The sequence below is a fragment of the Mus pahari genome, chromosome 10, assembly GCF_900095145.1.
Source record: "Mus pahari chromosome 10, PAHARI_EIJ_v1.1, whole genome shotgun sequence".
NCBI lineage: Eukaryota > Metazoa > Chordata > Mammalia > Rodentia > Muridae > Mus > Mus pahari.
In genome coordinates this window covers 39909167-39935455 of record NC_034599.1, presented here as the reverse complement: position 1 = coordinate 39935455, position 26289 = coordinate 39909167, and the positions used below count along the sequence as shown (strand labels likewise).

The 26289-nt window shown below is 49.1% G+C and overlaps 4 protein-coding genes across 12 annotated transcripts in view; 3 read left to right on the top strand and 1 right to left on the bottom strand.

Annotated features, from left to right (window-relative positions):
• Kmt2a (lysine methyltransferase 2A) overlaps positions 1 to 8261 on the top strand; it is an 81717-nt gene extending 73456 nt beyond the window's left edge. For all 5 annotated transcript variants that reach the window (XM_029543345.1, XM_029543343.1, XM_021206517.2 and 2 more), the window contains 5 exons: positions 566 to 740; positions 902 to 1009; positions 1958 to 2041; positions 2486 to 2615; positions 3462 to 8261. In XM_029543345.1, the coding sequence (XP_029399205.1) occupies positions 566 to 740; positions 902 to 1009; positions 1958 to 2041; positions 2486 to 2615; positions 3462 to 3737 (773 nt within the window). In that variant the 3' untranslated portion in view covers positions 3738 to 8261. The remainder of the gene's footprint in view (positions 1 to 565; positions 741 to 901; positions 1010 to 1957; positions 2042 to 2485; positions 2616 to 3461) is intronic.
• Positions 8262 to 8649: 388 nt separating this feature from the next.
• Positions 8650 to 12260, top strand: Ttc36 (tetratricopeptide repeat domain 36). Its single transcript, XM_021207999.1, has 3 exons — positions 8650 to 8926; positions 9854 to 10042; positions 11926 to 12260. Exons 1-3 carry the CDS (start codon positions 8818 to 8820, stop codon positions 12186 to 12188), a joined length of 561 nt encoding a protein of 186 aa, XP_021063658.1. The 5' UTR covers positions 8650 to 8817; the 3' UTR covers positions 12189 to 12260.
• A 122-nt stretch (positions 12261 to 12382) lies between these two features.
• On the top strand, positions 12383 to 17902 carry Tmem25 (transmembrane protein 25). Of its 4 annotated transcripts, none has more exons than XM_029543249.1 (9): positions 12383 to 12481; positions 12897 to 12993; positions 13225 to 13536; positions 15058 to 15348; positions 15536 to 15667; positions 15987 to 16017; positions 16187 to 16287; positions 16410 to 16496; positions 16633 to 17902. In XM_029543249.1, the coding sequence occupies exons 2-9, from the start codon at positions 12924 to 12926 to the stop codon at positions 16704 to 16706; spliced, it is 1098 nt and encodes a 365-aa protein (XP_029399109.1). In that variant the 5' UTR covers positions 12383 to 12481; positions 12897 to 12923; the 3' UTR covers positions 16707 to 17902. The 4 variants fall into 4 exon arrangements, with proteins under 4 accessions (XP_029399109.1, XP_029399110.1, XP_029399108.1 ...); XM_029543250.1 differs by having other exon boundaries at positions 12415 to 12580; positions 12900 to 12993; XM_029543248.1 differs by having other exon boundaries at positions 12415 to 12632; positions 12900 to 12993.
• Positions 17903 to 20698: 2796 nt separating this feature from the next.
• The window catches only part of Ift46 (intraflagellar transport 46), a 16627-nt gene continuing 11036 nt past the window's right edge, over positions 20699 to 26289 (bottom strand). For both annotated transcript variants that reach the window (XM_021207058.2, XM_029543816.1), the window contains exons 8-12: positions 24987 to 25108; positions 24480 to 24546; positions 21986 to 22046; positions 21629 to 21714; positions 20699 to 21124 (exon numbers count right to left, since the gene is read on the bottom strand). In XM_021207058.2, coding sequence (XP_021062717.1) covers positions 21029 to 21124; positions 21629 to 21714; positions 21986 to 22046; positions 24480 to 24546; positions 24987 to 25108 — 432 coding nt within the window. In that variant the 3' untranslated portion in view covers positions 20699 to 21028. The remainder of the gene's footprint in view (positions 21125 to 21628; positions 21715 to 21985; positions 22047 to 24479; positions 24547 to 24986; positions 25109 to 26289) is intronic.

Below are 26289 nucleotides of genomic sequence, written 5' to 3'. Positions count from 1 at the left end.
GAACTCACTCTGTAGACCAGGCTGGCCTCGAACTCAGAAATCCGCCTGCCTCTGCCTCCCGAGTACTGGGATTAAAGGCGTGCGCCACCACGCCCAGCTGTTTTGTCTTAAAGAAACCAAAATTCTCACTATAGAAATGTTCTTATAAGATAAAGAGGAAATTTGAATGCTTATACCATTGTGAAGATGAGGTGTGTTGAGTTCTCAGAGCACTTACCTAGTATATACGAGGCTCTTGTTCAGTCTCACAAAAAAAAAGAACCTTGTGATTCCCACATTGGGTGGCCGTTATGAGCATAAAATGAAGTGGCACATGGCACTTGTATACACTCCGCACACAGGAGTCAGGCCAGAGCTTGGCGAGAGCAGTTTATGGTAACCGTTCATCCTTACTGACAGATGGGTCTGCCATTATTTCACTAGCATGCTAAGGCTAACTTTTCAATGTCTGTTGTCTCTGAGCCCGGTAGCCTATGGCTGCTACTCTCTAACAACCCTTTGTTGGTGTTATGCAGCTTCCTGCCGGCTACACCGGCTTACCACCCTGGTGCCTCTCCTTCTGTAGGTGTGAACGGCTTGCGAATGCTGGGGATCCTCCACGATGCCGTTGTGTTTCTGATTGAGCAGCTGGCTGGCGCCAAGCACTGTCGGAATTACAAATTCCGTTTCCACAAACCAGAAGAGGCCGATGAACCCCCCTTGAACCCTCACGGCTCGGCCAGGGCTGAGGTCCACCTGAGGCAAGTTCCATTTTGTCTGACGAGCATTTGAGGTCCTGGCTTGTTATCTAATGACAGCTCTTGTCCTGCTTGCCCTCTGAGGTCTTCGGTAGTAACGGCACCATCCTTACTCCTTTATTAGAACATTTCTCTAAAAACAAACCTTAATCTTTTGGCTCCAGGAAGTCAGCATTTGACATGTTTAACTTCCTGGCTTCTAAACATCGACAGCCCCCCGAATACAACCCTAACGATGAAGAAGAGGAAGAGGTCCAGCTGAAGTCCGCACGGTATGTAATCCTGCCCAGCCAGCTGACACCTCACGCTCCAGCAGCTCTGCACTCAACAAGGGTTTAGTGTGATATACAGCAGACGACTGCTTCTTCTGGTAGGCTGTGATGTGGAACAGTCATTAATATTTGTAAATTTGTTACTAGTCATCAGAGCTCCACTCTTCAGCTGGGCATGTTGCTACACACTTGTAATCCCAGCATTCAGGACTTAGAAGCAAGGGGATCTCAGGTTTAAGATCAGCCCCAGCGACGTTCTGAGCGTAAATTAAAAGCGAGCCAGAGCTGGGCGTGGTGGCGCACGCCTTTAATCCCAGCACTCGGGAGACAGGGGCAGGCGGGTTTCTAACTTTGAGGCCAGCTTGGTCTACAAAGTGAATTCCAGGACAGCCAGGGCTATACAGAGAAAAACCAGCCCGAGTTACTACATAAGACACTGTCTCAAAGAAAACAAATAAGAAACCAGAAGAGTGTGGGGGCAGTTGTGGGATGGCAATTTCCTGGGTAGCATTTGGAAGACCAAGTCATTTTACACTGAAGCAGCAGTAGCTGGCTAGTAACAAAAAATAGGAAATAGAAGAAATTTGAGTAATTGTAGGGTGCATGTGCTCTTTAGCAGTAATCTATGCTGATGGCTGTTTATGTGACACCAGTCACCATTGTCCTAAAGAGCCCTGTATTAGGAAGCTAGTCAGCATGGGCACATGCCTGTAGTCCCAGCACGCAGGAGGCTGAGGCAGGAGTGTGTTGCCTCAAGTTCGAGGTTAGCCTGGGTCACAAAGAAGACCTTGTCTCGAGAAAACCTACAGTGAATCAGGTGTAGTGGGGGCTCAGGAGGCACAGACAGAGGGTCTGAGGCACTCTTAGAAGTGAACAGTGTGCTCACTCTGGGGTGCCCTCAACACACTCCTCAGAACACTGAGTTCATAACATCATCCTCTCTCTTAGGAGGGCAACAAGCATGGATCTCCCAATGCCCATGCGATTCCGGCACTTAAAGAAGACTTCTAAGGAGGCGGTTGGTGTCTACAGGTAGGGCTGTGGTTGTAGAATTTGAGAAAAGTAACATTTTTCCAAACAAAGTGGACCAAATTACCAGAGTGGCATGTCTCCTTCGGTTGTTGAGGTTTCTATAGATTTACTGCAGGGCATGTCCCACTCCTGCAGTACTTGACGGAGTAGTCACTAGTGTTTAGTTATTTGTCAGTACAGTTCATAGTAATTTGAAAAATTTGTGTTTTGGAATCTGGAGAGATTCCTCGGCCATCAAAAACACTCCCTGCCCTTGCAGAGGACCCAAGCCTGGTTTCCAGCAGTTGTTGACTGCTGTCTGTAACTACAGTTCCTTCTGACCGCAACAGGCAGCAAGCATGTACATGGTACACATACATACATGCAGGCAAAACACTCATACACATAAAAAGTACATCGATACATTTTAATTTGTGCCTTTTTTTTTTTGTCTCCATGGCCAAGGTCTCCCATCCATGGTCGGGGTCTTTTCTGTAAGAGAAACATCGATGCAGGAGAGATGGTGATTGAATACGCCGGCAACGTCATCCGCTCCATCCAGACCGACAAACGTGAGAAGTACTATGACAGCAAGGTGTGTGCCACAGCTCACTGTCTGGGTTCCTCTCTGCTGTAGGTAGGGCCGTCAGACCTTAGCATGATCCTGGAGTCTCAGAAGAGTAGCAGGCTTTCACGTCGGGTGGGGAGCTGCTTCTGGTGTCGCTGTCGCTGGCCTGGTGTCGCTGTGGTTTGAAGGCGGAGTTGAGTCCCCAAAACCTTTTTAAAACATTGTACATATTTTGCGATGAGCCCATAACTGTTCTGACCTCCTCTAAAGATTAGTAAATAAAGCTGCTCTTTGATGATTGGTCTGTGGATCCCAGGATCAAAACTACATGGCTACAGTTTTTCTCCAGTCAAGTGCCTGTAATCTAGAAACCCCTTCTCAGCATGTTAAAAACAGGTACTCTGAGAAGTGTATAAATTGTAGGAGAAACTTTGCTCCTCTGTGGCTATAGTAACATCAGGGGCAGCGTAGCAAGTGTTTTTAAACCTGAGTGATAAGTTCAGCCAGGTAGGACAATGCTATGCCTGTCATCCAGCACGGGAAGCCTCAGGTTCAAGGCCAGTCTGGGCTACATAGGGAAATCCTACGACCAACCCTAAGATGGCTCAGTGGGTTAAGGTGCCTGCTGTCAAGCCTGGTTACCTGAATTATGTCCCCAGAACCCATGTGGTAGAAAGGGAGATTTGACTCCCATACGTTATCCTCTGACCCTCCTCACCCACGTCCCATAGCACTTAAAAGAAAGCACTTAAGTTCAGGGCTGGGAATGTGGCTCCATAGTACACTGCCTGCCTTCTTAGCATTTGTAAGACTTTAGCTTTGTTTCAATAAAATCATAAGTAAATAAAATGGTTCCTTTTCCTTCGTGTGTAGGGCATTGGTTGCTACATGTTCCGAATTGATGACTCGGAGGTAGTGGATGCCACCATGCATGGAAATGCTGCACGCTTCATCAATCACTCTTGTGAGCCTAACTGCTACTCCCGGGTCATCAATATTGATGGGCAGAAGCACATTGTCATCTTCGCCATGCGTAAGATCTACCGGGGGGAGGAGCTCACCTATGACTATAAGTTCCCCATTGAGGACGCCAGCAACAAGCTACCCTGCAACTGTGGCGCCAAAAAATGCCGAAAGTTCCTGAATTAAAGCTGTTCATCTTCCTATGATGGAGGACCAGGACCCAGGGCCACCCAAAGCCATGCTGAAGGACTTCCCAGCACCCAAGAGCTCCAAGGACTGAGCGGGCAGTTGAGGGTCTTCTGGCTGGTCCCTAGTGTCCTACATACACATCATGTGAGAAAGAAGGGTCTCAAAGAAAAGATCCCCAGATGACTTTCTCCTGGGCCCTCTCTGATTGTCGAAAAACCTGGGAAACTGGTTCCTGGGAGAATTTGCCTGCAAGGAGCAATGTAGAAGTTTCCTTACAGTGGGAGATGGGGTCTGAGCATGTCCTCAGAGAGCAGTTTGTCATCCTCATCTTAGCCCTCTCCCTAAAAACGACGGGTCGGACAAGACCCCAGATACAGGGTTGGTGAGATACCTGGTAGTTTGCCAGTTAGGCCAGTCCTGTGGCCATCTTTTGAACAAACAAATGGCCTAGTGGTTTTCTCTACTATCTGCCCACTTAAGAATTCACTTTGGTTGGGAGACGGTTTCCTAGCACCTCCGGTGTCAAAAGGCTGTCTTGGGGTTGTGCCAATTAATTACCAAACATTGAGCCTGTGGCTATAAGTGGGAGTGTTTGTTACCCTGTGAGCCTTACCATAGCCAGTGACCTTTCTTGACGATAGGAGCGGCTCCCTCTCCATCCCTCTCTTTACTCCCTTCTCCCCTCCTCCATCCTTCATGTGCTGCTTTCCCATTCTTTCTGGGTATTGGGAGCTTGCCTCCCTGCTCAAGGGCACTCCCTACTTGGTATAGGAAGTGCCTACAGAAAGTCCCCCAAGCCCGTAAGCACTCCAGGTGGGGAAGTGGACAGAAGCCATTGGCCGTAACCAGACGGAATTTGGAGATCTCATAAAGCTCCATTGAGAGTTTTAAAGAGATATATGTAGCGAGATTTTTTTTTTTAAACAAGAGGCTAAAGATTATTCATATAGGGTTTGAGTCATGCAGCATCCTGAGTCCTATAGCCGGGATACTCCCAGCCCTCCTAGGACTTGCTTGCTCTCTTTTCCCTTTCTGAAGACATAGGAAGGTGAGTTTCTAAAAGGTCAGGGTCCAGCTGAAAGAACACTAATCAAATTTCAAGGCCCCAAACTTGGGGGACTAGACCACATGTGCTAAGGGACCTCTGCCACCCGTGTGCAGCCCTCGGCTGAGCAAATTCAATGACACTACTGCCCTGATTACTCCTTAGGATGTGGACAGCCAGCAGCAAATGTTTCTTTCTTTCCCCCAAGACAGTGTCTTGAACCTGTTAAATTAAGTCATTGGATTTTCCTCTGTTCTGTTTACAGTTTACTATTTAAGGTTTTATAATGTAAATATATTTTGTATATTTTTCTATTCGAAGCACTTCATAGGGAGAAGCACTTATGACGAGGCTATTTTTAAACTGCGGTATTATCCTAATTTAAAAGAAGATCGGTTTTTAATGATTTTTTATTTTCATAGGATGAAGTGAGAGAAAATATTCAGCTGTCCACACAAAGTCTGGTTTCCCTGCCCAGCTTCCCCCTGGAAAGTGTACTTTTTGTTGTTCCCTGTGTAGCTTGTTTGTGCCCGTTGACATAAATGTTCCTTGGGTCTACTCTTCATAGTAATTGAGAAAGAAGGTCACCCGCTCCATTAGGCCACTGCCCTCCAGGGCCAAGGACTGAGGGTACAGTACCTTAGCACACCAGTGTCTCCTCTTTGCTGCATTGCCCTCTCCCTCTGGATCAGCCCCAGAGTGGGAAGCAGCAGGCTCCATCTCGCTCTCCTTTCTCTTTCTGAGTTAGCAACCAAGAAGCTGCAACTTGACATTCGCCATTACATCTGCCTCATCCACCACCTCCTTTCCTTCTCTGCCCACCAAGTCCTTGTACCTGCAGAGACCCACTGACCGCCTCCTGCCCTCTTGGGGCAGCTTGGTGAACCTGAAGCACAGTATGACCACTCACGATCAAGCAGATCTCTGCGCCTGCCACAAGGTTTCAGGGTAGCGTAGTCCGAGTGGAGGGCAGGGCACCCTTTCTCTTATGGAAGTCAGCAAAGCAATATGATGCAGCCCAGAACACTCTGCCAGGACTCGTGGCTCTGCTGTGCCTTCCATCCTGGGCTCCCCTTCCTTCCGTGACCTTAAGAACTTTGTCTGGTGGCTTTGCTGGAACATTGTCACTGTTTCCACTGTGGAAGCCCAGCACTGTGGCCAGGATGGCAGAGATTTCCTTGTCATCATGGAGAAGTGCCAGCAGGGGGCTGGGGAAAAGCACTCTACCCAGACCTCACCTCCCACCCTCCTTTTGCCCATGAACAAGACGCAGTGGCCCAAGGGGTTCCACTAGCGCCTGGTTTCCTTTCTTATTGCACTGTGTGAGGTTTTTTTGTAAATCCTTGTATTCCTATTTTTTTTTTATGAAAAAAAAAAAATGTAAGCTGCATTTGTTACTGAAAGATTAAATGCACTGATGGGTCATGCGTTCATCCTGAGAGACCCAAAGGCCAGTCAGAGGGTGGGGGGAACTCAGCTAGCAGACCTAGTCACTGCCCTGCTAGGCCATGCTGTACTGTGAGCCCCCTCCTCATCCTCTTCCTACAACCCCAATCCCTGAGGACAGGGGGGAACCCACCTTTCCTCCTCCTCCAGCTGGTTTGCCTTGCCCTCCCACTCACTGTCAACCACAGAATCGAGAAATTCCTCTTTCAGCTCAGCCTTGAGTCCATTGCCAAAATTCAGCATACCTGCCAGCAACTTGGGGGATAAGCCAGAGTATCCCCGCAAGCGGGAGAGAAGGTAACAAAACAGAAGGCACAGCTGTCTCCAAAACACATCTGCTTTGTTTGGAAAGTGACCAAGAGAACCTCCGCACAAAAGTGCAGGTTGAGGACTTTGCGCTGGGTCATTCCCAAGAATCCCCCAAGGGGCAACCCACCACCTCAGGAGTGACAGCTGTGGACCTCGAGGGTCCTCGGAGAGCCAGCTCACTTCCGGCTTTGCTGCTAGAACCTGTCGTGGCTGCATCTCCTGGTGGCCAGTGACAACTGTGTAACCAGAATAGCTGCATGGCGCTGACCCTTTGGTCGGAACTTGGTCCCTGGGCTCCCTCAGTGCTGCCCACCATGTCCAGCACAACCCCTCCCTGTTTTTAAACCAATCACAATTAAGGAGGAAGCCCTGGCACTTCTTAGGTTTTCAACCCAAACTCCTTTTTCAGGACCCAGCTCACCTCTGTCAAACCCCGGCCAATCCAATAAGCACCATGCAGCAACCTTGATTTTAAAAAAGAAGAAAAGAAGAAAAAAAAACTAAAAAATAAAATAAAATAAAAAAATACAACACACATACAAAAAAAATCTTTTAATGAATGTATCTTTCTAAAGGACTGACGCTCAATCAAATACCTGAAAATACTAGAGGTCACAGCCTCATCTGATGTTAACTTTTATTGGATTTGGGATTCTTTTTCATAGAAACCAAGTTGTTTTTTGTTGTTATTGTTGTTGTTGTTTTTTAAGGAAAAGCGGGTCATTGCAAAGGGCTGGGTGTAATCTTACGTTTCCTTTCCTTCATTTTAAAGCAATACAAAGTTATTGAGCAGATAGTTTTGTGCCGAATCATGAATACCAGTCAAGTCTCACACTCTGAAAACTTGCAACCTTTTTGTTTGTTTGTTTTGGTTTTCAAATAAATATAAATATATATATATATAGGAACTAATATAGGAATGCACCATTGTAACAAAGCCTAGTTCAGTCCATGGCTTTTACTTCTCTTAACACTATAGATAAGGATTGTGCTACAGTTGCTAGTGGGGCAGGAAAGTGTCAGGCTCCAGGTGACGCTGGCGCTGGCTCCACAAGTGCAGAGCAGACCTGTCAGACCTGTTGCCTGGGTTCCTCCTGCCTGTGAACGTTGCCAGTCGGTACCTGTACTCCTCGTCTCTCTGCTTTCGGTTATGAATGTTGGGGTCACCACCTGCATTTAGGGGAAAATTGTGTTCTGTGCTTTCTGGTATCTTGTTCTGGGGTACACTAGTTCTGTCTTTCAACCAAGAAAAAAATAGACTTGTGGTGTTTCTTTTCTTGAACTTTAACAGTCTCCTTAGCAAATACAGGTAGTTGAATAATTGTTTCCCAAGCTGAACAATGACGAGCTTCGTTTCTAGAATCAGACATCTCCCTGCAGCTGTGTTGTGTACAATGGATCTTTTGGGGTTTTTTGTTTGTTTTCTTTGCTTCCCTTTTTTTCCTTGTGTTCTTCCAAGCTTCTGGTTAGAGACAAAATGGGGGGGGGGAGGAAAATGTGTCTAAAGTCCGTCAGTGTTAACTCCCTGAGACAGGGATGAAGGAAAATACTTTAATAGTTCAAAAAATAATAATGCTGAAAGCTCTCTACGAAAGACTGAATGTAAAAGTAAAAAGTGTACATAGTTGTAAAAACAAAAAAGGAGTTTTTAAACATGTTTATTTTCTATGCACTTTTTTTTATTTAAGTGATAGTTTAATTAATAAACATGTCAAGTTTATTGCCGCACTCTGCTGAGCTTCCTTTTGGCCTTGGGGGTGGGGCGGGGGAGGGAGGGGCTTGTAAGTGGGTTACCTAATGCCTTCCAGCCTCCCTTCTTTAAGATGGAATCACTCTACTATTCACTTGTCTGGAGTGTCCTTCAGTGAGCAGTGACGTGTGTCCAGGGCCCCAGAGGTTCTGGATGGAAGGGCTGGGTTACTGTCTGCCTATCTTGTTTAATAGGAGGTTAAGTAGTGGTTTTTAAACAGACTACAATAAAATGAAAGCATATGGATACCTTCCATCTCTGCTCCACCTTAAAGGTGAAACAAGATTTGTTTATTCTGTGGTGGGGGTGGGGTGGGGTTGGGAAATACTGAAAAACCACCCTGCCAGGTCAGTAACCCCGGCCACTGAGGCTGGACTAAGGATTGGAAGGCACCCAATAGTACTTGAGGCGGTCCCCAAACAGAACCTCCTCCATTCACAGCATCTGCCAGCTGGAGGCTCTACCCTGTCCCCACCAATCTTCCTTCACCCCCTGAGTTACCTCTTGGGCCTTAGGAGCTGGGCATCATGGGAACTCCAAATGATCAGGCAGTGTTGCAGGCCATCTTCAACCCTGATACCCCCTTTGGAGATGTTGTTGGATTGGACCTGGAAGAAGCAGAGGAGGGAGATGAAGGTGAGCCTTTGACACTGGTGTCTACCCCTCCATAGGCCACCTGGAAGGCCCCTGAGATTTCCTACAGGACATGGTGAGGCCGGACCCCTCGTTCTACCCTTGCAGGTTCTTTCAGAGACAAGTCTGAGGGGTCCTCTGAATTTCAGTGTGTGGGTCAGGTGTTGGCAGGGGTGGATCTCCCAAGAGAGAGCCAGTTTCTCTCTGTCATTCAGTCCCATACCTCTAAGCCTACCACTAAAACCTTCCATGATCCAAGCTTATCTGTGCTGGCTTAAGTCAACCACTGAAATATTTGACATTTTGAACATCACACCCACCCTCTCCACAGCAAGGATGGAAGACAAGCAGAGAGGGGTGGTGGCTCAGTTGGCCCATCCTGACAGCAGGCAGAGCTTCATTTGTTACACATTGTTATAAGCTAGACACGGAGCTAGCTCTTCCAGGGGAACAGCATGGCCCATTGCCTAATAATGGAGATGTTTGGGGCTTTGTTTCTGCAGGAGTGAAGCCTTAGCCTTACTGAAGCTTTAGAGTGAAAAACTGAAAAACATCTGGAGTAATTTTCATGACCTGGGATGGTTTTGGTGGCCTTTGTGTCAGAGTGTGTAAAGCAAAATGAGGAGAAGCCAAAAAGCTGAAGAAAAGGGTTCGGATCTAAGCTCCACATCCTGGGGCTGTGGTCTAGAGCAAGTCACCACTGAACAAGTTGTTGAGCTTCTCTTAGCCAAGGAGAACCACCCAGTGCCTCTTTCTCTGGTCTCTTAGCAATGTTAGATTCCGGTTTTACTGACTACCCCTGACTGCAAGTTACCTTGCTGTGTGTGACCCACACCCGGTCAGCTTGTTTGGGTGTCAGAATGTCAAAGCCCAAGGTGACTTTCCGTTTTCTTCCCTACCATACACATGCCTGTTTCTCCCCTGGTGCAGATGGAGTTTTCCCTCAAGCACAGTTGGAGCACTCCAAGGCCCTGGAGTTGCAGGGAGTGAGGGCGGCAGAAGCTGGGGACCTCCACACAGCCCTGGAGAGGTTTGGCGAAGCCATTCGCCTGCTACCTGACAGAGCCTCTGCCTACAACAACCGGGCCCAAGCCCGGCGGCTCCAAGGGGATGTAGCAGGTGAGGGGAGGCACCAGAGATCCTCCACAGAAAGGACCCCTCCCATGAAGGGCAGAGATGAGTTGGTTGTGGGTGGACAGCAGAGAAACAGAGACACTAAACTCCCTGACATCTGTGTTCTTACCTATAAAATCCAAGACAGTATAGGTTCTGCTAGCTTCATGAGACTATATGAGAACCAGGAGGCTCCATTCTGCTCATGGACTTAATAAGAACCTTCTAGGCAGCAGTAGGCTTGAAGTTCAGGGCAAGAGGATAAAATGATTGTATAGAAGTTACTGGGAACTAGGCATTATGCACACAACTAGGCTGTAGTAACAATCCTTATGACCCCCCTAGAGGGTATGTATTGTCATTCCCTTGTAGAGATGAAGAAAAGGAAGAATACAGGGGCTGAGTAGCTTCCTCATCATCCTCAGGCCAGGAAGTGGCTGAGCTAGAATAGGAACCCAGGTGGCAGGGCTCTAAATCCCATGAGACTGCTCTCCAGGGGGCTCAGCGGGCAAATCTGAGAGGAAGCGGCCATAGGGAACTATTCCTGAAGGGCAAGTTCTGAAAGATGAGCAATGTGTCGATCCAGTCTCTAGAGGCCTGGAGAGAATACATAGGCCTGGGAAGCTTCCACTCTCCAGGATGGAGCGGTCCCCAGGGAAGGGTGGCAAGGTGAGCCCTGCAGAGGTGAGCTGAGATCCAGGGGTGACAAACTACAAGGTCAGATGAGAAGGTGGTTGTCACTCAGAGATTTGGCCTGGGCAGGGAAGGTATCTAGATCAAACCTGATGGATTCGGTTTCTGTAGCTGGAATGGGGATCATAGGATGGAGGGAACAGGCCTAGGAGTTGGAGGCCAGGCCATAGATATGACTACCTGTGGGGTGTGTTCCTAGAACCTAAACTAGAGAGTTTGGGCGCCATCCTAATGACAGTAGGATGTAGCCCAAGAACTGCTTTTGGAGGCTTGTCTGCCATAGGTTGCTGGTGACAACCTACAGATGGAAAGCCTGGAGATGCAGAGGTAACTCACTTGTAGAGGCTTGGAATCCTGCAGACTAGCTGTGAAGAGGGAAACTGAGCTTGTCCCAGAGCTGCTCAGTCTGCAGTCCCAACCTGAACCTACAGGGGGAGCTTAGCCATTCTCTACGATGGTGCTGAGTAGTGCAAGGGCCCTGGCAGCCTCTTTAGGAAACTAGAGAATATGAATAGAGGCAGGGTTCAAAGAAAGCAGCCGGTGGACCTAACAGAAACCCTAAACTGGCTGCCTGAGGTTCCGGGATGAGTTCTGAAACTCAATCCAAGTACGTTCCTCTGAGAATCACAAAAATAAAACCGTGCAGCCAGCTCTGGCTCCACGACCTTCTTCCAGTGAAATGAGATACAGAGTAATGAAGACCGTGGAGATAATGAAGGAGAAAAATGGGATGAGTGCCGCTTTTCGTAGTCTCCAGTGGAAAAGAGTAGACTATAGCAGGAAACAGTTCTGTCGCTAATGAGGTTTCTTGAACTCTAGGATTCAAAGTGGGCCACCAAACACACAGTAGGCGCTAGGCTTCACTTGTGTGAACTACAACTATTTGACAATTCATGGATTCATTAACCCAGTGGCCAAATCCTCTAGAAAACATTCACGTTTGGGTGCATCAATGTTAGAACATACCAGAAACAAGGCCAGGGAGAGACTTGGACTTTGATCTCAGCTCTGCCCTTGGGCGGCCCACAAGCCGATTCCAGCAACCCTTCATCTCGGGTTAGAAATAATCCCTCGTGGTTCAAAAGTCGGCCGCACGAAGGAGGGGATGGACTGCTCGGCAGGTGGGCGGGGGCTCGGTTGCCCACGCCGAGGGCGGCACGGCTGACCTGCGCCGCCCTCTCCCCGTCCGCCCGCAGGCGCCTTGGAGGACTTGGAGCGCGCGGTGACGTTGAGCGGCGGCCGGGGTCGCGCCGCCCGCCAGAGCTTCGTGCAGCGCGGGCTACTGGCGCGATTTCAGGGCCGGGACGACGACGCCCGCAGGGACTTCGAGAAGGCTGCGCGACTGGGCAGCCCGTTCGCACGGCGCCAGCTAGTGCTGCTCAACCCGTACGCCGCGCTGTGCAACCGCATGCTGGCCGACATGATGGGGCAGCTGCGCGCGCCCAGCAACGGGCGCTGAGCGCGGCCGGCCGGATGATGGAGAGGGGGGACCCTGACCCAACCAGGACCCAATAAAACTTCCGGGACTCTCTGACTGCGTCTGCTCTGTGTCCGCCTGCCTACCAACCAGCCTCACAGTGGGGGCCGTGGCGGGGGCGGGGGGTGGAGGCGGGACAGGGCGGGGCTGGAACGGCCACCTGCCTTTATTCGGGCAGCGATTGGTCCTGCCTGGCGCGGGCCCCGCCCTTGCAGCGGACTGCGGTGCTCAGCCTTCTAGAGCAATTGCTGGGACTCGCTCCGGGAGGGAGCCAGGTGAGCTGCCCCGAAAGCAGGATGCTCCAGCGACCCTCGGATCCGCGACGCTTTCTTGCTAGGCCCAAGTCCACCTGAGCAGCGGAGATTGGAAAAGCGGTGCATGGCGAGATATGGGAGGGAGAGCCAAGGCCAGCGAGGAGTGAACCGGGTCAAGAGAAGGACGATCGTTTGGGGGGGAAGGGGAAGTGCGCCTGTGCCTGTCTGTCTGTCTGTCTGTCTGTGGTCATCTACTGTCAGTGCTGGCCTCTGTCCCCGCACAGTGACGAAGTGTTGCCATAGGTCTCTTCCTTTGGGTCTTGCTGATTGTGCCTATTTGTGCCCGTGTCTTGGCCGCTGTGGGCCAGTCTACAGCAGTGCATGGTAAATTACTGCAGGAATTGTTAGGCTTACATGGCTGTTACCCTTCTCTCAGCAGCCTGGAGGCCGGTCCCTGATCACCATGGAATTGCCTCTAAGCCAAGCTACCCTTCGGCACACACTCCTGCTCCTGCCTGCCCTCTTAAGTTCAGGTATACCCCTGTTCATCCTTTGCCCAAACCCTCCTTGCTTGCATCTCCTCTCAAGATATCCAATCCAGTCTCCAGGGCTGGGTTCCCCTATCCCTACTTCCCTACCATAAGTCTATCCAGGTCCTGGTCAGAGAAACCAGCTGCCCTGACTCTTGGCCGGCTACCTCTCTGTAACTGGACCTCACCGCGGTCTCTCCAAGTCCCGCCCAGAGGCTGCCTGCTGTGTTCCAGGTCGAGGGGAGCTGGCGCCGCAAATTGATGGTCAGACCTGGGCTGAGAGAGCGCTTAGGGAGAATGAGCACCATGCCTTCACCTGCCGGGTTGCAGGAGGTTCTGCCACTCCCCGATTAGCCTGGTACCTGGATGGACAGCTACAGGAAGCCACTACCTCCCGACTGCTGAGTGTGGGCGGGGACGCCTTCTCTGGAGGTACCAGCACTTTCACTGTCACTGCCCAGCGCTCCCAACATGAGCTTAACTGCTCCCTGCAGGACCCAGGGAGTGGCCGGCCAGCGAATGCCTCTGTCATCCTCAATGTGCAATGTAAGTATCCCTGAGACAGTCTTACTACATTGCCTAAGCTGGACTCAAACTTGCCAATCTCCTGTCTCAGCCTCCAGAGTGCTAAGATTATTCATACGCATGACACATTTAGCTTTAACGGGACATTCATAAACACGATATGAGGGAATTTCTATTTTCATCCCTATTTTACAAATGAGAAATTGAGGCACAAGTTAAGCAGTCTGCCCTACATTTTGAGATTTAATTGTCCAACAATTAAGAAGTAGGTCCAGGATGCAAATCTAGACCTCTGTCTGACTCTCTACTCTTTATTTTTATACTTTGAGACTTTTTCCAAAGGTGACTTTGAACTTCTGATCTTCTTGTTTCTACCTCCCCAGTACAGAGACCATAGGGTTATGTGGTATGAGGACTGAACCCAGGACCTTTCTCATGATCGGCAAGCATTCTCCCAACTGAGCTATATCCCCAGTGCAGGTTTTAAAATTTTAAGACAATCTTAATATTTATCCAAAAGCAACCCCAAACTGGAAATCCTCCCTGCCTCCGCTTCCACTGAACCACATCCCCAGTAGCTTTCTATTCTTTTTTCTTTTTCTGGTTTTTCAACACAGGTTTTCTCTATATAAAAGTCCTGACTGTCCTGGAACTTTTGTGGACCTAGAAGCTTTGTAGACCTTGAACTCTCAGATATCCTCCTGCCTGTGCCTCCTGAGCACTGGAATTAAAAATGTGTACCACCACTGCCCGGCAAAACCGTGTGTGTGTGTGTGTGTGTGTGTGTGTGTATACAATGTATTTTTTAATGTAGGAGTGCTCTGTCTGCATGTACATCTGCATACCAGAAGAGGGGCATCAGATATCTCTCTCTCTCTCTCTCTCTCTCTCTTTGGTTTTTCGAGACAGGGTTTCTCTGTATAGCCCTGGCTGTCCTGGAACTCACTTTGTAGACCAGGCTGGCCTCGAACTCAGATATCCGCCTGCCTCTGCCTCCCGAGTGCTGGGATGAAAGGCGTGCGCCACCACTCCCGGCATCAGATCTCTTTATAGATGATCATGAATGAGCCACCATGTAGTTGCTGGGAAATGAACTCAGAACCAGTCAGTTTAACTCAGGAATTGAACTCAGGAGCAGTCAGTGTTCTTTTTTTTTTTTTTTTAAAGATTTATTTATTTATTACATGTAAGTACACTGTAGCTGTCTTCAGACACTGCAGAAGAGGGCGCCAGATCTTGTTATGGATGGTTCTGAGCCACCATGTGGTTGCTGGGATTTGAACTCAGGACCTTTGGAAGAACAGTCGGGTGCTTTTAACTGCTGAGCCATCTCATCAGCCCATGGCTGTCTACTCTTTTTTTTTTTTTTTTTTTTTTGGCTGTCTACTCTTAATCACTGTGAATTGATGCTGTACCAGCAGACCCTACTACCTGTTCCTTAATGTTCTGAGAGCGGCTCAGACCCTTTCTCCCATCCATATTTGGGAAGAAAGGGCCAAAGTCGAGGGTTGTAATGAAAGATTATTCTCTGCTCTGCTCTAGTCAAACCAGAGATTGCCCAGGTTGGAGCCAAGTACCAGGAAGCTCAGGGCCCAGGCCTTCTGGTTGTCCTGTTTGCCCTGGTGCGGGCCAACCCGCCTGCCAATGTCACCTGGATTGACCAGGATGGGCCAGTGACTGTCAATGCCTCTGACTTCCTGGTGCTGGATGCTCAGAACTATCCCTGGCTCACCAACCACACTGTGCAGCTGCAGCTCCGGAGCTTGGCACACAACCTCTCAGTGGTGGCCACCAATGACGTGGGTGTCACCAGCGCTTCACTTCCAGCTCCAGGTGAGCAACTAACATGGTAAACCCTCAGGTGGGTGCAGGGGTCCTGGAATGGAAAGGGAAGACTCGTCCTGTGGGTAGATCCTGTGAATGAGCTATCCGCAGCCATGCCGGACTGAGTAGTCAGACATGTGGAATGTCAGGGTGGGGGTACTGCTCATGTGGAAACTAACAAGAGGACAATCTGCAGGGCTCCTGGCCACACGGATAGAAGTGCCACTGCTGGGCATCGTTGTGGCTGGAGGACTTGCCTTGGGCACTCTAGTGGGGTTCAGTACCTTGGTGGCCTGCCTGGTCTGCAGGAAAGAGAAGAAAACAAAAGGTAGGGCCAGAGGCAGGGGAGGTCAAGGGTGGAGAAGAGTAACAGTGAAGTTGGAGGGTGAGCGTCAGAGCTACAGGCAGAGGTGGGTAGGGAGAGGCCATGGGTGAGACTGTACGCCTTGCAGGAAGCAGGGATGGATAGGTGCTGTATGCCTTACAGGAAGCAGGGAAGGGCTTTGGAAAGCGATCTCTGGTCCCAGGGCCAGGACCGGGTATTTGATAGACTTCTTAGCTCAGTGCTCTTGAGTCTGAAAGGGCAGGGGGCAGAGCCCAGGATGGGAGGTCACACTGACTCTGTGACATGGTTTCTTTGTCCTCAGGCCCTTCCCGGCGTCCTTCTCTGATATCTAGGTAATGCTTCCTGGGGCTGGGCAGATGGGCCAAACTAAAGAACAAATCGCTGGATTTTACAGTAAAGGGACAGTTGGCAACCTGGGATTTCTAGGTCTGGCTTGAGCCTCAAAACAGACTACCCATCTGGTGGTACCAGGGTCTATCTTAGCCTTTGTCTATCCTGTAGTGACTCCAATAACCTGAAACTGAATAACGTGCGCCTGCCACGGGAGAACATGTCCCTCCCATCCAACCTTCAGCTCAATGACCTCACTCCGGATCTCAGAGGTACCCGGGACCAGTGCTTAATGCTCAGAACTTCTAAGAAAGAGAGACCCTGGTTCTTAGGAGGAGACATGTCCCATCAGGCAAAGCCCTGTCCTGGGCACCACTCCCTTTGTCACCCACAGGGAAAGCAACAGAGCGGCCAATGGCCCAGCATAGCAGCCGTCCAGAGCTTCTAGAAGCCGAGCATGGTGGCCTCCTCACCAGCCGAGGTACTGTTCTCCTCCACCTCCTCTTCCCATCCCTGAGCTTATTATACCCAAGGCCCCTGAGTGCTGCCAACAGAAGGGACCTCCCCGAGCTCCAGAGAACCAGGGTTCCTAATCCCCTGGCATCTCTGACCCACAGGTTTCATCCGTCTCCCGATGTTGGGCTACATCTACCGTGTGTCCAGTGTAAGCAGTGATGAGATTTGGCTCTGAGCTTGATGGTGAGGCATGAGGCCCAGGTGGCCTGTGGACTCCCCAGAATGCCCACCCCGGTGGCTCCTTCAAGCTTTCCTCTGCCTGTCCCTGTTGTGACCATGAAGAAACCATGTCACTGCCATCTGGCCCGCCTGGCAAGGATACCCTGTGGGTCATGCATGTGTATCTCTTTGCACTCTAACCTGCAAGGCATGGGTACCCTTGGCAGACCCCTGGTCAGAACTAGCCCCTTGCACTCACAGAGTTTGGGGCCCTGCATGTGATAACCTGGTCCAGACAGATGGAACCCTGGCCAGCTGCGTTCAGGTGTCACCCAACGTCTAAGGGATGGGCCTATTCTATGTCCTACCCTAGTATTCTCTGCACCTTGTGCAGTAGGCAGAGAGATGCCTATGTGGGGGACAGGAGGGTCCCTGCACAACTCAGATATCCTTCCTATGCTATGCAGCTTTGTTCCCTCAGGGAAAACTTAGCCCCTGCTCTCTGTATACAACCAAACTGTCCTTTGCTCAGGAACCAGCCCCTTGCCCAGGGACCTGGCCAAGCACAAATAAGTCCCTTTTGCTGCGTATCTTTCTACCCTTTGTGCCCACCTTCTCTTGGGCATCATCAGTCATACCCCAGGCTGTCTTCACTGGGCATCAGTCCCCCCATTGGCTGGAGCCTGTGGGTACCAGCCTTTGGTGTTAGCACAAGATGAGCAAGAAGAGGTGACCAGGTGGGCTGGCTCCCTGGACGACATGTAGCTCTGCATCGTTTTGTACAAGTGTCTGCACTTTAAGCACATTCCCCAGGAGCGAGGAAGGCCCAGAGCCTTCTTGGGTTCCCCATGTTTGGCCTTCTGCAATTCACTGTGAGTGTTCTGAGCACTGAGGGCTGGTGGCTTCCCTCTCTGCATGTCTCTCCCACCATGCAGCCATTCTCCACCAAACCTAGCTGCCCTATCCTATTCTTTAGGGGATGGTCACAGTGGGTATATAATCCAACAGTGCCAGAAGCTTTAGGTGCACAGAGAAAGCAGGAGCCCGCTGAGCTCCAAAGAGCTAATACTTTTTAAAAAGCAACCTGAAAATGACTGGCAAACAGCAGAGTGTGGAGTCTATTTTCCCTTCTTGGTATCTTGTTTTGTAATTTTTCTCATGTTACTGGTTAGGTCAGTGCTGCACACACAGTAAACTCCTTTGACCAAAGAAGGACGTGTTTGTTCATTTCTTCAAAATATACTTGTGTTTGTTTTTTGAGACTCACGTAGTCTAGGCTAGCCTTGAATTCAGTATTGGACAGACAATGTGATCTTCTTATCTTCCTGCATTCACGTCTCAAGTGCTGGGATCACAGCCATGTTCTACCGCCCTGTTTTCCAAGTAGGCTTTAAATGAACCCCACTTCCTCTGCAGGGCTTGTGTGTGCCACACAAGTGCTTTGCCAGTGCATAAGCCTTTCCTCCTCCTCTTCTTCCTCCTCCTCCTTTTCCCCTTCTTTCTTTCTTTCTTTTCTTTCTTTCTTTTTTTTTTTTTTGACATTTTAAGCAGATTTATTCACAAAGTAGCAAGAGGATAATGCCCTGTACAAAATACAACAGATTCAAACAGAAAAAAAGTTTTATGGACCCCTTCACAAATTTCCATGTCACATTATCCTTGTGTAGGGACCATGCCAGTCTTCTCTGTATTAAATGTTTCGATCACACAGCAAGCACCTGTGTACCCATCAGGAGCAGCAGTTCAGTATCTGTTAGTCTAATGTGGCATAGTAGTGACCAGAAGAGCTGTAGCTACTGTGGTCTGTTCCCTGAAAACCTGAAGGAGCATCTGAGCCATCACAGCACACTTCCACTCCCCAGAAGGCAAATTCTGACGCTAATGGGGAGAAAGCAGAGAGCCTGGCCTAGTGTCCGAATGAAGCAGCAACATGGGCTCAAGCCTGCCGTGATCACAGCTGGTTTGTAAGACACATCAACAGTCTGTGTGTGTTGGTCAAGCTGACGGGGAGCCTTCCCCCCCCCCCCAATCCATTGTGACACCACTTTTTCACCACTTTCAGTACATGGCTCCATTACCCATTCAGTTGCTGAAGCCTAAAATATCTCAGCTTCATCCTTGGTTCTCTTAGCATGTCTCTCACAGAGGACCAAACACAGAGGTCTTGCTGGGTTCCCTCCCCAGCATCTTAGCAATCTTTGGGTCTGGTTTTATTTCTATGAATTTGTCCTGGAGTCAATCAAGCCTGTGCAATGAGGTCCCCATAAAAATTCCAAGGGCAGGGCTCAGAGCTTCCACATGGACAAAGGAAAACTCCTCATTCTTGTGCTGCTGGATCCTGATTCCTGGTCTGCATTTTTGTCTTGGGAGGTGAGGAGGTGGGAGAGGAAGCAACAACCTTGCTCAAAGTCCCTGCAGTGGTGGGTGAGGCTCTGCAATCCCCTGCCCTCAGCACCATCTGGTCACAGCCACCTCCTAGATACTAACCTTTAAACTACCATGCACCGCTGTGTGTGTGTGTGTGTGTGTGTGTGCATGTTCGTGCAAGTGCATGTGGCTTACAAAACACAAGTTTTGGTAGTTCTCTCCTTCCGCCATGTGAGTCCCAGGGTGACCTCAGGTGGCCAGGCTTTGTGACAAGCACCTTTACCTGCTGTGCCGTCTTGTCAATTGCTTCCCCATACTTTTGTCACCAAATTATTGTGTTAGATGTCCTTTGTTAAAAACATCCAGAATGGGGCTGGAGAGATGGCTCAGTGGTTAAGAGCACTGGCTGCTCTTCCAGAGGTCCCGAGTTCAATTCTCAGCAACCACATGGTGGCTCACAACCATCTGCAATGGGATATGATGCCCTCTTCTGATGTGTCTGAAGACAGTGACAAAAACCCAACAAAACCTCTAGAATGGTTTCAGGTTTCCTGGCTAGGAACCAGCTGATACCACTCCAAACTGCTCCTGAATCTCTCCTCCACTTCCACCTCACTTAAGTAGCTCCTCCAAACACTGCCACAGCCATGCTCCCTGGAGCCACATGCTCTTGCCTGCGTTTCTCAGCCACCAGTGGTAGTTAGGCATTCCCACCACCCACTCCTCGGATTTTAACATATTGCAGAACTCAAAGAAACACTTTCCTCAATTTCTCATGAGAGATGTTCAAAGAATGCAGGTGAAGGGGTGAACAGTGGGCACAGTGGCTCAGGCCTGTAATCCTAGTACCCAGAAGGCAAAAGGAAGAGGATAATGGGTTCATGCTAGTCTGAGCTCCATAGTAAAATGTAGACCACTCTAGGCTGTACAGAGAACCAGTCTAAAATAAATATGATTATTTTAAAACTCACAAAGATGTGTAAGATGCATGCCACCTTTCGGGAACCTCCCTGCATCTGACTGGCTGAAAACTCTCCTAGGCCTGACCTTTTAAGTTTCCATGAAAACATCACACGAAGGAACAGCTGAAACCTGGACCACTATGCTGGCATGTGACTGGGCAAATATAGTCTGATCTAATGCTGTGGGTTGGGTAGGATGCCCAGAGAGGTCTGGAAATTACTGCATTTGCTTCCTTGCTAGTAAGGGGCAAGCGCCCATCTAAATGAGGGTCTTGGTCTATTATCCAAGTAGGTCAACAAATTTAAGAAGAAGCTGGGTTTGCTGAATATGCCTGTGGGCCTAGTACCTGGGAGGTAGAGGTGGGGGCAGGAAGATCAGGCCTTCAGGATTAGCCTGCAGACAGTTCAAAGCCAAGCTGGGCTCCAGGAGATGCTGTCTCACAACACCAACAACAGTAAAATAAAAGAATGTAAGACTGTAGAAGCAGATGTCCATGATTGCCTTGGGGAAGATTGGGGTTGTGGGCTGCTTGGGGAGAAAGGGAGGTGAGAGGCTGCAGAAGGTCAAATAGAAGGACATGATTCTCAGAAGCAGAGGCAGGCCTGCTGTGAGGCCCCCAACCCGACCCTCCTCACTCTAGAGATCATCAGGGCAATGGGACAGTAACGAGCCAGGAGCCATGGGTGAAAACCAGTATGTATTCCATCACAACCTGACAGAGCAGTCTGTGTGTCCTGGGGCTCTCAGCGTGCCAGTTCTTCCAACTCAGAGGCCCACAGCAGAGTGGCTGCATCCTTCCACTGGAAAGGCAATGGGAGGGAGGCAGGTGTAACCAAGGCATGCCCTGCCTGCAAGGACAAGGTGGGTGTAACCAAGGTGTGTCCTGCCCGTGAGGACAAGGCAGCAGGGTTCATGTTGCCAGAGCCCAGCTGTGGGGCAGGGAGACGTTAAGCTGCCAACAGAGACCACGTCTTCATCTAACTTTGAAGCACAGCCCCAGGAGGGGACTCAGATGAAAGTCAGTGTCTCCGCATCCCCAGCCTGGGAGGCAGAGTTTGGCGGAGGGGTGAATGCTTTTTTGCCTTCAGCAAGAGCTTTAAAATGCTGCAAGAAAGGAGAGGACATGTTTGCAATACGCTGGCTGCTGCATTTTAACAAGGAAAACCACTTTAAAACCCCTTTAAGTTAAACTGAGAGTGCTGGCACAGGCCTGTCACCCCACAGTTGGGAGGCTGAGGCAGGGGGATCACTGTGAATCTAAAGCTAGGCTGGGCTACACCGTGAGTTCCAAGTCAACTTGGACCACAGTTAGACATGTCTCAAAACAAAACAACCACTTAATTTCTCTCCTAGGTCTGCTTCCAAGCTCACACATTAGTTTTCCCTTTGAAAGAGACAGCAATGCGTCCATCTCCTTCAAAACAAAGTTGTGCTCCATTTCCTTCCTGCTGGCACGCCTGAAGCTGCTTGTTTGTGTGCATGGGAGCTCCAGCTGAAGGCCGTCTTCTCACCTCCCCGCCCCAGCCTCCTCTGCTGCCCAGGTGAGGACAACCCCAGCAGAGCCCCCAACAGCTGCGACAGCTGCGGTGAGCATGCCTCTTGTCTCACCTGGGAGTTCTTGAACTCTGAGTAGAGCGAAAAGAGCAGGTGGAGGGACTGAATCCGGCTCTTATAGAAAGGAATGTCCAGGATAGCTGCAACAGACAAGCACGTGCAAGGATGAAGACCAACATCTCTGGCTCTGGGGCCCTTTTGTTGAGGATGCCAGCCCCTCCCAAGTGGGACATATTACTTTGGGGTTTGATACTCAGCCCCAATGCCACACTAGAGGCTGTAAACGGCATAGCTGGCTTCCAGTGAAGACTGTAAACCAAGACATTACTGTGCAGGGAACAGGAAGCCCTTCCAAAGGCCTAGAACACAGATCCCAGAGGCGGGGCTGGGGAAGGTTGGGGAGGAGCTTACCACAGATCATGTCAATGTACTCAGCCAGGCTGCAATCGATCTCCACAGTGGGCAGACTCACCTGGTGGAAAGACAGGATGGTCCACAGTCAAAAGGCCCTTGAATCCCAGCACACGGGAAATAGAACTCGTAGATAGATCTCTAGGAGTTCCAGGATAGCCTGGTCTACATAGTAAGTTTTAGACCATCTGGGGCTACATTGAGAGACTGTCACAAACAAACAAAGGGACTGGGAAGATGGCTCAGCCATTAAGAATATATACTGCTGCCAGTGGGTAAAACATCTGCCTTGCAAGCCTTGTAGCCACCCAGAGGTGGAAGGAGAGACCAACTCCACAAAGTTTCCTTTGCGCTCTACATGTACACCATGGCAACCGTCTGTGCTCACCTCACAATTATAATTAGTCCTGGGAAAATGGCCGCACTACTGGACATAGTATACAGATGCAAAGCGATCCCCATCAAAACTCCAGTGACATTCTTCACACTTCTAAAATTCGTCTGTGAATTTAGACCACAGATAGTCACAGTAGTCAAGGTAATCCTAAACAAAACACACAGCCAGAGGTGTCACATTATCTCACCTCAAACTATACCACAGAGCCACAGTGACAAAGCGAGCACAGTACTGCCACACAAGACAGTGCAGACCAAAAGGTCCAGGAAAGGAGCCTGTGTAGTCACCAGAACTGGCAAGACCCAATCCACCTATAAAGAATGACATTAGGAAGGAGGGCGGCACGGAGAAACCCTGTCTCAAAAAAACAAAAAATAAACAAGTAACCTTAGGTCCACACTTCTCACTCTGCACAAAAATGAACCCAAATTCATCTCCTCAATGGCTAAGGGAAGCAAAGTAAAGTTACTCTACTTCCATCTCACACAAGTCAGAGCGGCCAGTGTCGAGGAGACAGATGGCACCTGGCATCTGGTGTCAGGGATGGGGAAAAGAAGAGCCTTCATCACAGCTGATGAGAATGTAAACTGCTAAGTGCTGTGCTAGGATTCAGTATGGAGGCTTCTCTAAAACCTAAACATAGAATGTCCGTACATCCTCAGCTCTACCCTCTTGGGCACACACACAAAGGATGCCTGACTCAGAGACACTCACTCAGCCATGTCTATTGATGCTCTAGTCACAACAGCAAGGAAATGGATTCTGTCTACATGTCCACTAACAGATGAATGGATAATGAAAATGGACTCCCATAGACAACGGAATTTCACTTAGCCATAAAGACAAAATTAAATTCACACAACGGAAAGACAAATAGCAATATGATCGCCCCCATGAGGCCTCTAGCTGTTAATATTTTTATATATGTATTTATGTGGGATAAGCGCTGGAAGAGGCTAAGAAACAAGGAAGGGGAAAACGAGGCCTTAAGGGAGAGTGGGAAAGATGACAATATCCACGCTATGAAAGCAGAAGGGACATAAGCTACAAATAGGGAGGCGATGAAAGCAGGCTAAGTATATGTGAATGCATCATAATGTCAGTCTGTATGGGACTAAAGGAGGGAAAAATCTGGATTTACTTGGATGTGGTGGCTCATCCTGTAATCCCATCACTCAGGAGGCTGAAGCAGGAGGATTGCCATGGGTTGGAAGCCAACCCGGGCTATATAGTCAGTTCCAGTTTAGGACACTCAGTGAGAGCCTGTCTCTAAAAGAAAGAGAATGGTCTCAAAAGTTTTTCTCTTACTAGAGGACAAAAAGACAGACAGGCAGACAAAAAAAAAAAAAAAAAAAAAGATGACCAGATAGATAAAATTTAAATATCTTGGCAATTAAAAATGAGATCAATTTCTTAGACGACCATAAACAGCTCTAAACAAAGTAGCATCTAAGGCAACGGCATAGGTGCACATGTTTATCACACGCTTATCACATGCTTATCACACATTTATCACACGTTTATCACACGCCTGCGAAGTACAATGTCCCAGCGGTAGCACTGAGACACACGAAAGCCGGGGACTAACCAGATGCTCATCAGATAACTGTCTCCTACATGCAACCCATAGCATGGTGCACAATTCACTTATGGAAATGGGTAAAAAGACACAGAACAAGATGGGTGGAGCTCTATCACATGGAGAAGAGGAGGACATAGGGTGCGGAGCGCTCAGAGGGCTGATACTCTGACTGCTCGGTGGTAGAGCACTTGCCTACCACGTGTGAGGCCCTAGGTTCAATCTCCGCCACTGAGGATGGGCGGGGGGAAGAGCTGTTTAGATTTAGAGAAAATAAAAAACCAGGACGATGGTCACTGTGGTGGGGGGAGAGGAGGTGGTTTCTGGAAGACTGGCAGGATGCTGCTTACCACCTAATGTGCTGGCTACATAGCATGTCAGTTGGCCAAGTGCTCAAGCTTTCTGATATGCAGCTCTCTCTCATGAGTTCCGGTTCCATTAAAAAGTCGGAGTGCTGACAGAAAGAGGAACCCGGGGCCCTGGCCGGATGCTGGATTACCCCTACTCCTTCCCCTCACCTTTCCCAGGAGCTCTTCAAACTCCGGGGACCACTCCTGCATCAGAGTGTCAATGTCGGGCATGGGCCTAAAGTGGAGAAGAAAACATGAAGTGGACTCATTGAGCAATGACGTTAGCCACCTCTAAACCAGGTCCTCACCTGGGCACACCAGGGTTTTGAGATTCCCTAGACTGGAAAACCAAATTTCCCAGGGCATAGTGTGAAGCAGCCGCTCAGTAACCATAGCAGAAAGCTCTCATCTTTGCACATGCAATCTGTCAGGAGCTGCCAACTTTCCTATGTCACATGAAGTACAATGTAAATGTACATTTTTTTTTTTAAAGGACCTCAGGTTGATCCAGTTTACCCCCAGATTTTGACCTTTCCTCGGGAGCAAAGGGTCACCAATGGTGACACTTACTATAAACTACAGTGGTGAAGTCATTCTCTGCCAGGTATTGTCATGCAGGAGGCAGAGAGGCAGGAGGTCAGCCAAGACTACATAGTGGCCTGTAGTTATTGTCACCTGGTATAGTGCACAGTCGCAGGAGGCTTGGAACGGTGTAACTCAGAGATGCTCTCAATCCAGGTGTCAATGGCTTTGGGATTCTTCTCTGCATCCTCCAGGCTCTTTACTTTCATATGTTGCTAAAAAATAAAGAGAGGGCTGGTGAGATGGCTCAGTGGGTAAGAGCACTCGAGTGCTCTTCCAAAGGTGCAGAGTTCAAATCCCAGCAACCACGTGGTGGCTCAAACCATCCTTAATGAGATCTGACTCCCTCTTCTGGAGTGTTTGAAGACAGCTACCGTGTACTTACATATAATAAGTAAATAAAATCTTTAAAAAAAAAAAAAAGAAAAAAAAAGAAATAAGGAGAACAAAGATTAGAAACATTACAATGAAACCCAAATAATAAACTAATAATAACTGTTGGTTGTTCAGGGCTTCTGTGTGTGTGTTATTGTTTTATGTCAAGTTGATGCAAACTGACATCATCTGAGAAATGGGGCTACAGCTGAGGAACTGCCTCCATTAAACTGCCCTGCGGGCAATTTTGTGGGCATTTATTCAATTGATGATTCATAGCCCACACTGTGGGCTATGCCACCCTTAAGCAGGTAGTCTTGGTTGTGGAAGAAAGCAGGCTGAGAAGACAGGAAGACCAGCCAGCAGGCAGCACTCTTCCATGGTTCTGCTTCAAGTCCTGCCTTACGGTTCCTGCCTTGACTTCTTTCACTGAATGAACTGTGACATGGGATGTGTAAGCCAAATAAACCCTTTCCTCCTTAAGTTGCTTTTGGTCATGATGTTTATCACAGCAACAGAAAGCATACATACTAGGACAGTAATTTAAAACAATTAATTGGATTAGTGCTATTTGCTGGGTTTTCTCAGCACTTGGAAGGCAGAGGTAGGTAGATTTCAGTGAGTTTGAGGTCACCCTGGTACATAGTGAGTTCCAGGCAAGCCAGGGCCATACAGACAGACCTTATCTCGAAGAAAAAAAAAAAAAAAAAGACAAAGAAAGGAAGGGACAGAAGGAGGGGAGAGAGAGGGAGGGAAGAAGGAAGAAAGAGAGTTGTTAATTGGGCACAGTGATGTACACCTGCCATCTACAATCTCAGTACTTGGGAGGTAGAGGCAGGAAGATCAAGATTAAGGCTAGCCTGGGCTACCTGAGATCGTGTCTCAAAAATAAAGAAAACTGCCAGGCATGGTGGCTCACGCCTTTCATCCCAGCACTCGGGAGGCAGAGGCAGGCGGATTTCTGAGTTCGAGGCCAGCCTGGTCTACAAAGTGAGTTCTAGGACAGCCAGGGCTATACAGA

Bases quoted from the DNA above. Each gene is read 5' to 3' on its own strand.
- Ttc36 (XM_021207999.1), top strand. From the start codon at position 8,818: ATGGGAACTCCAAATGATCAGGCAGTGTTGCAGGCCATCTTCAACCCT. The intron at 8,927-9,853 runs GTGAGCCTTTGA...CCCCTGGTGCAG, and splicing joins AGCAGAGGAGGGAGATGAAG to ATGGAGTTTTCCCTCAAGCA. The intron at 10,043-11,925 runs GTGAGGGGAGGC...GTCCGCCCGCAG, and splicing joins GCTCCAAGGGGATGTAGCAG to GCGCCTTGGAGGACTTGGAG.
- Tmem25 (XM_029543248.1), top strand. From the start codon at position 12,585: ATGGCGAGATATGGGAGGGAGAGCCAAGGCCAGCGAGGAGTGAACCGG. The intron at 12,633-12,899 runs GTCAAGAGAAGG...TTCTCTCAGCAG, and splicing joins GCCAGCGAGGAGTGAACCGG to CCTGGAGGCCGGTCCCTGAT. The intron at 15,349-15,535 runs GTGAGCAACTAA...GACAATCTGCAG, and splicing joins CGCTTCACTTCCAGCTCCAG to GGCTCCTGGCCACACGGATA.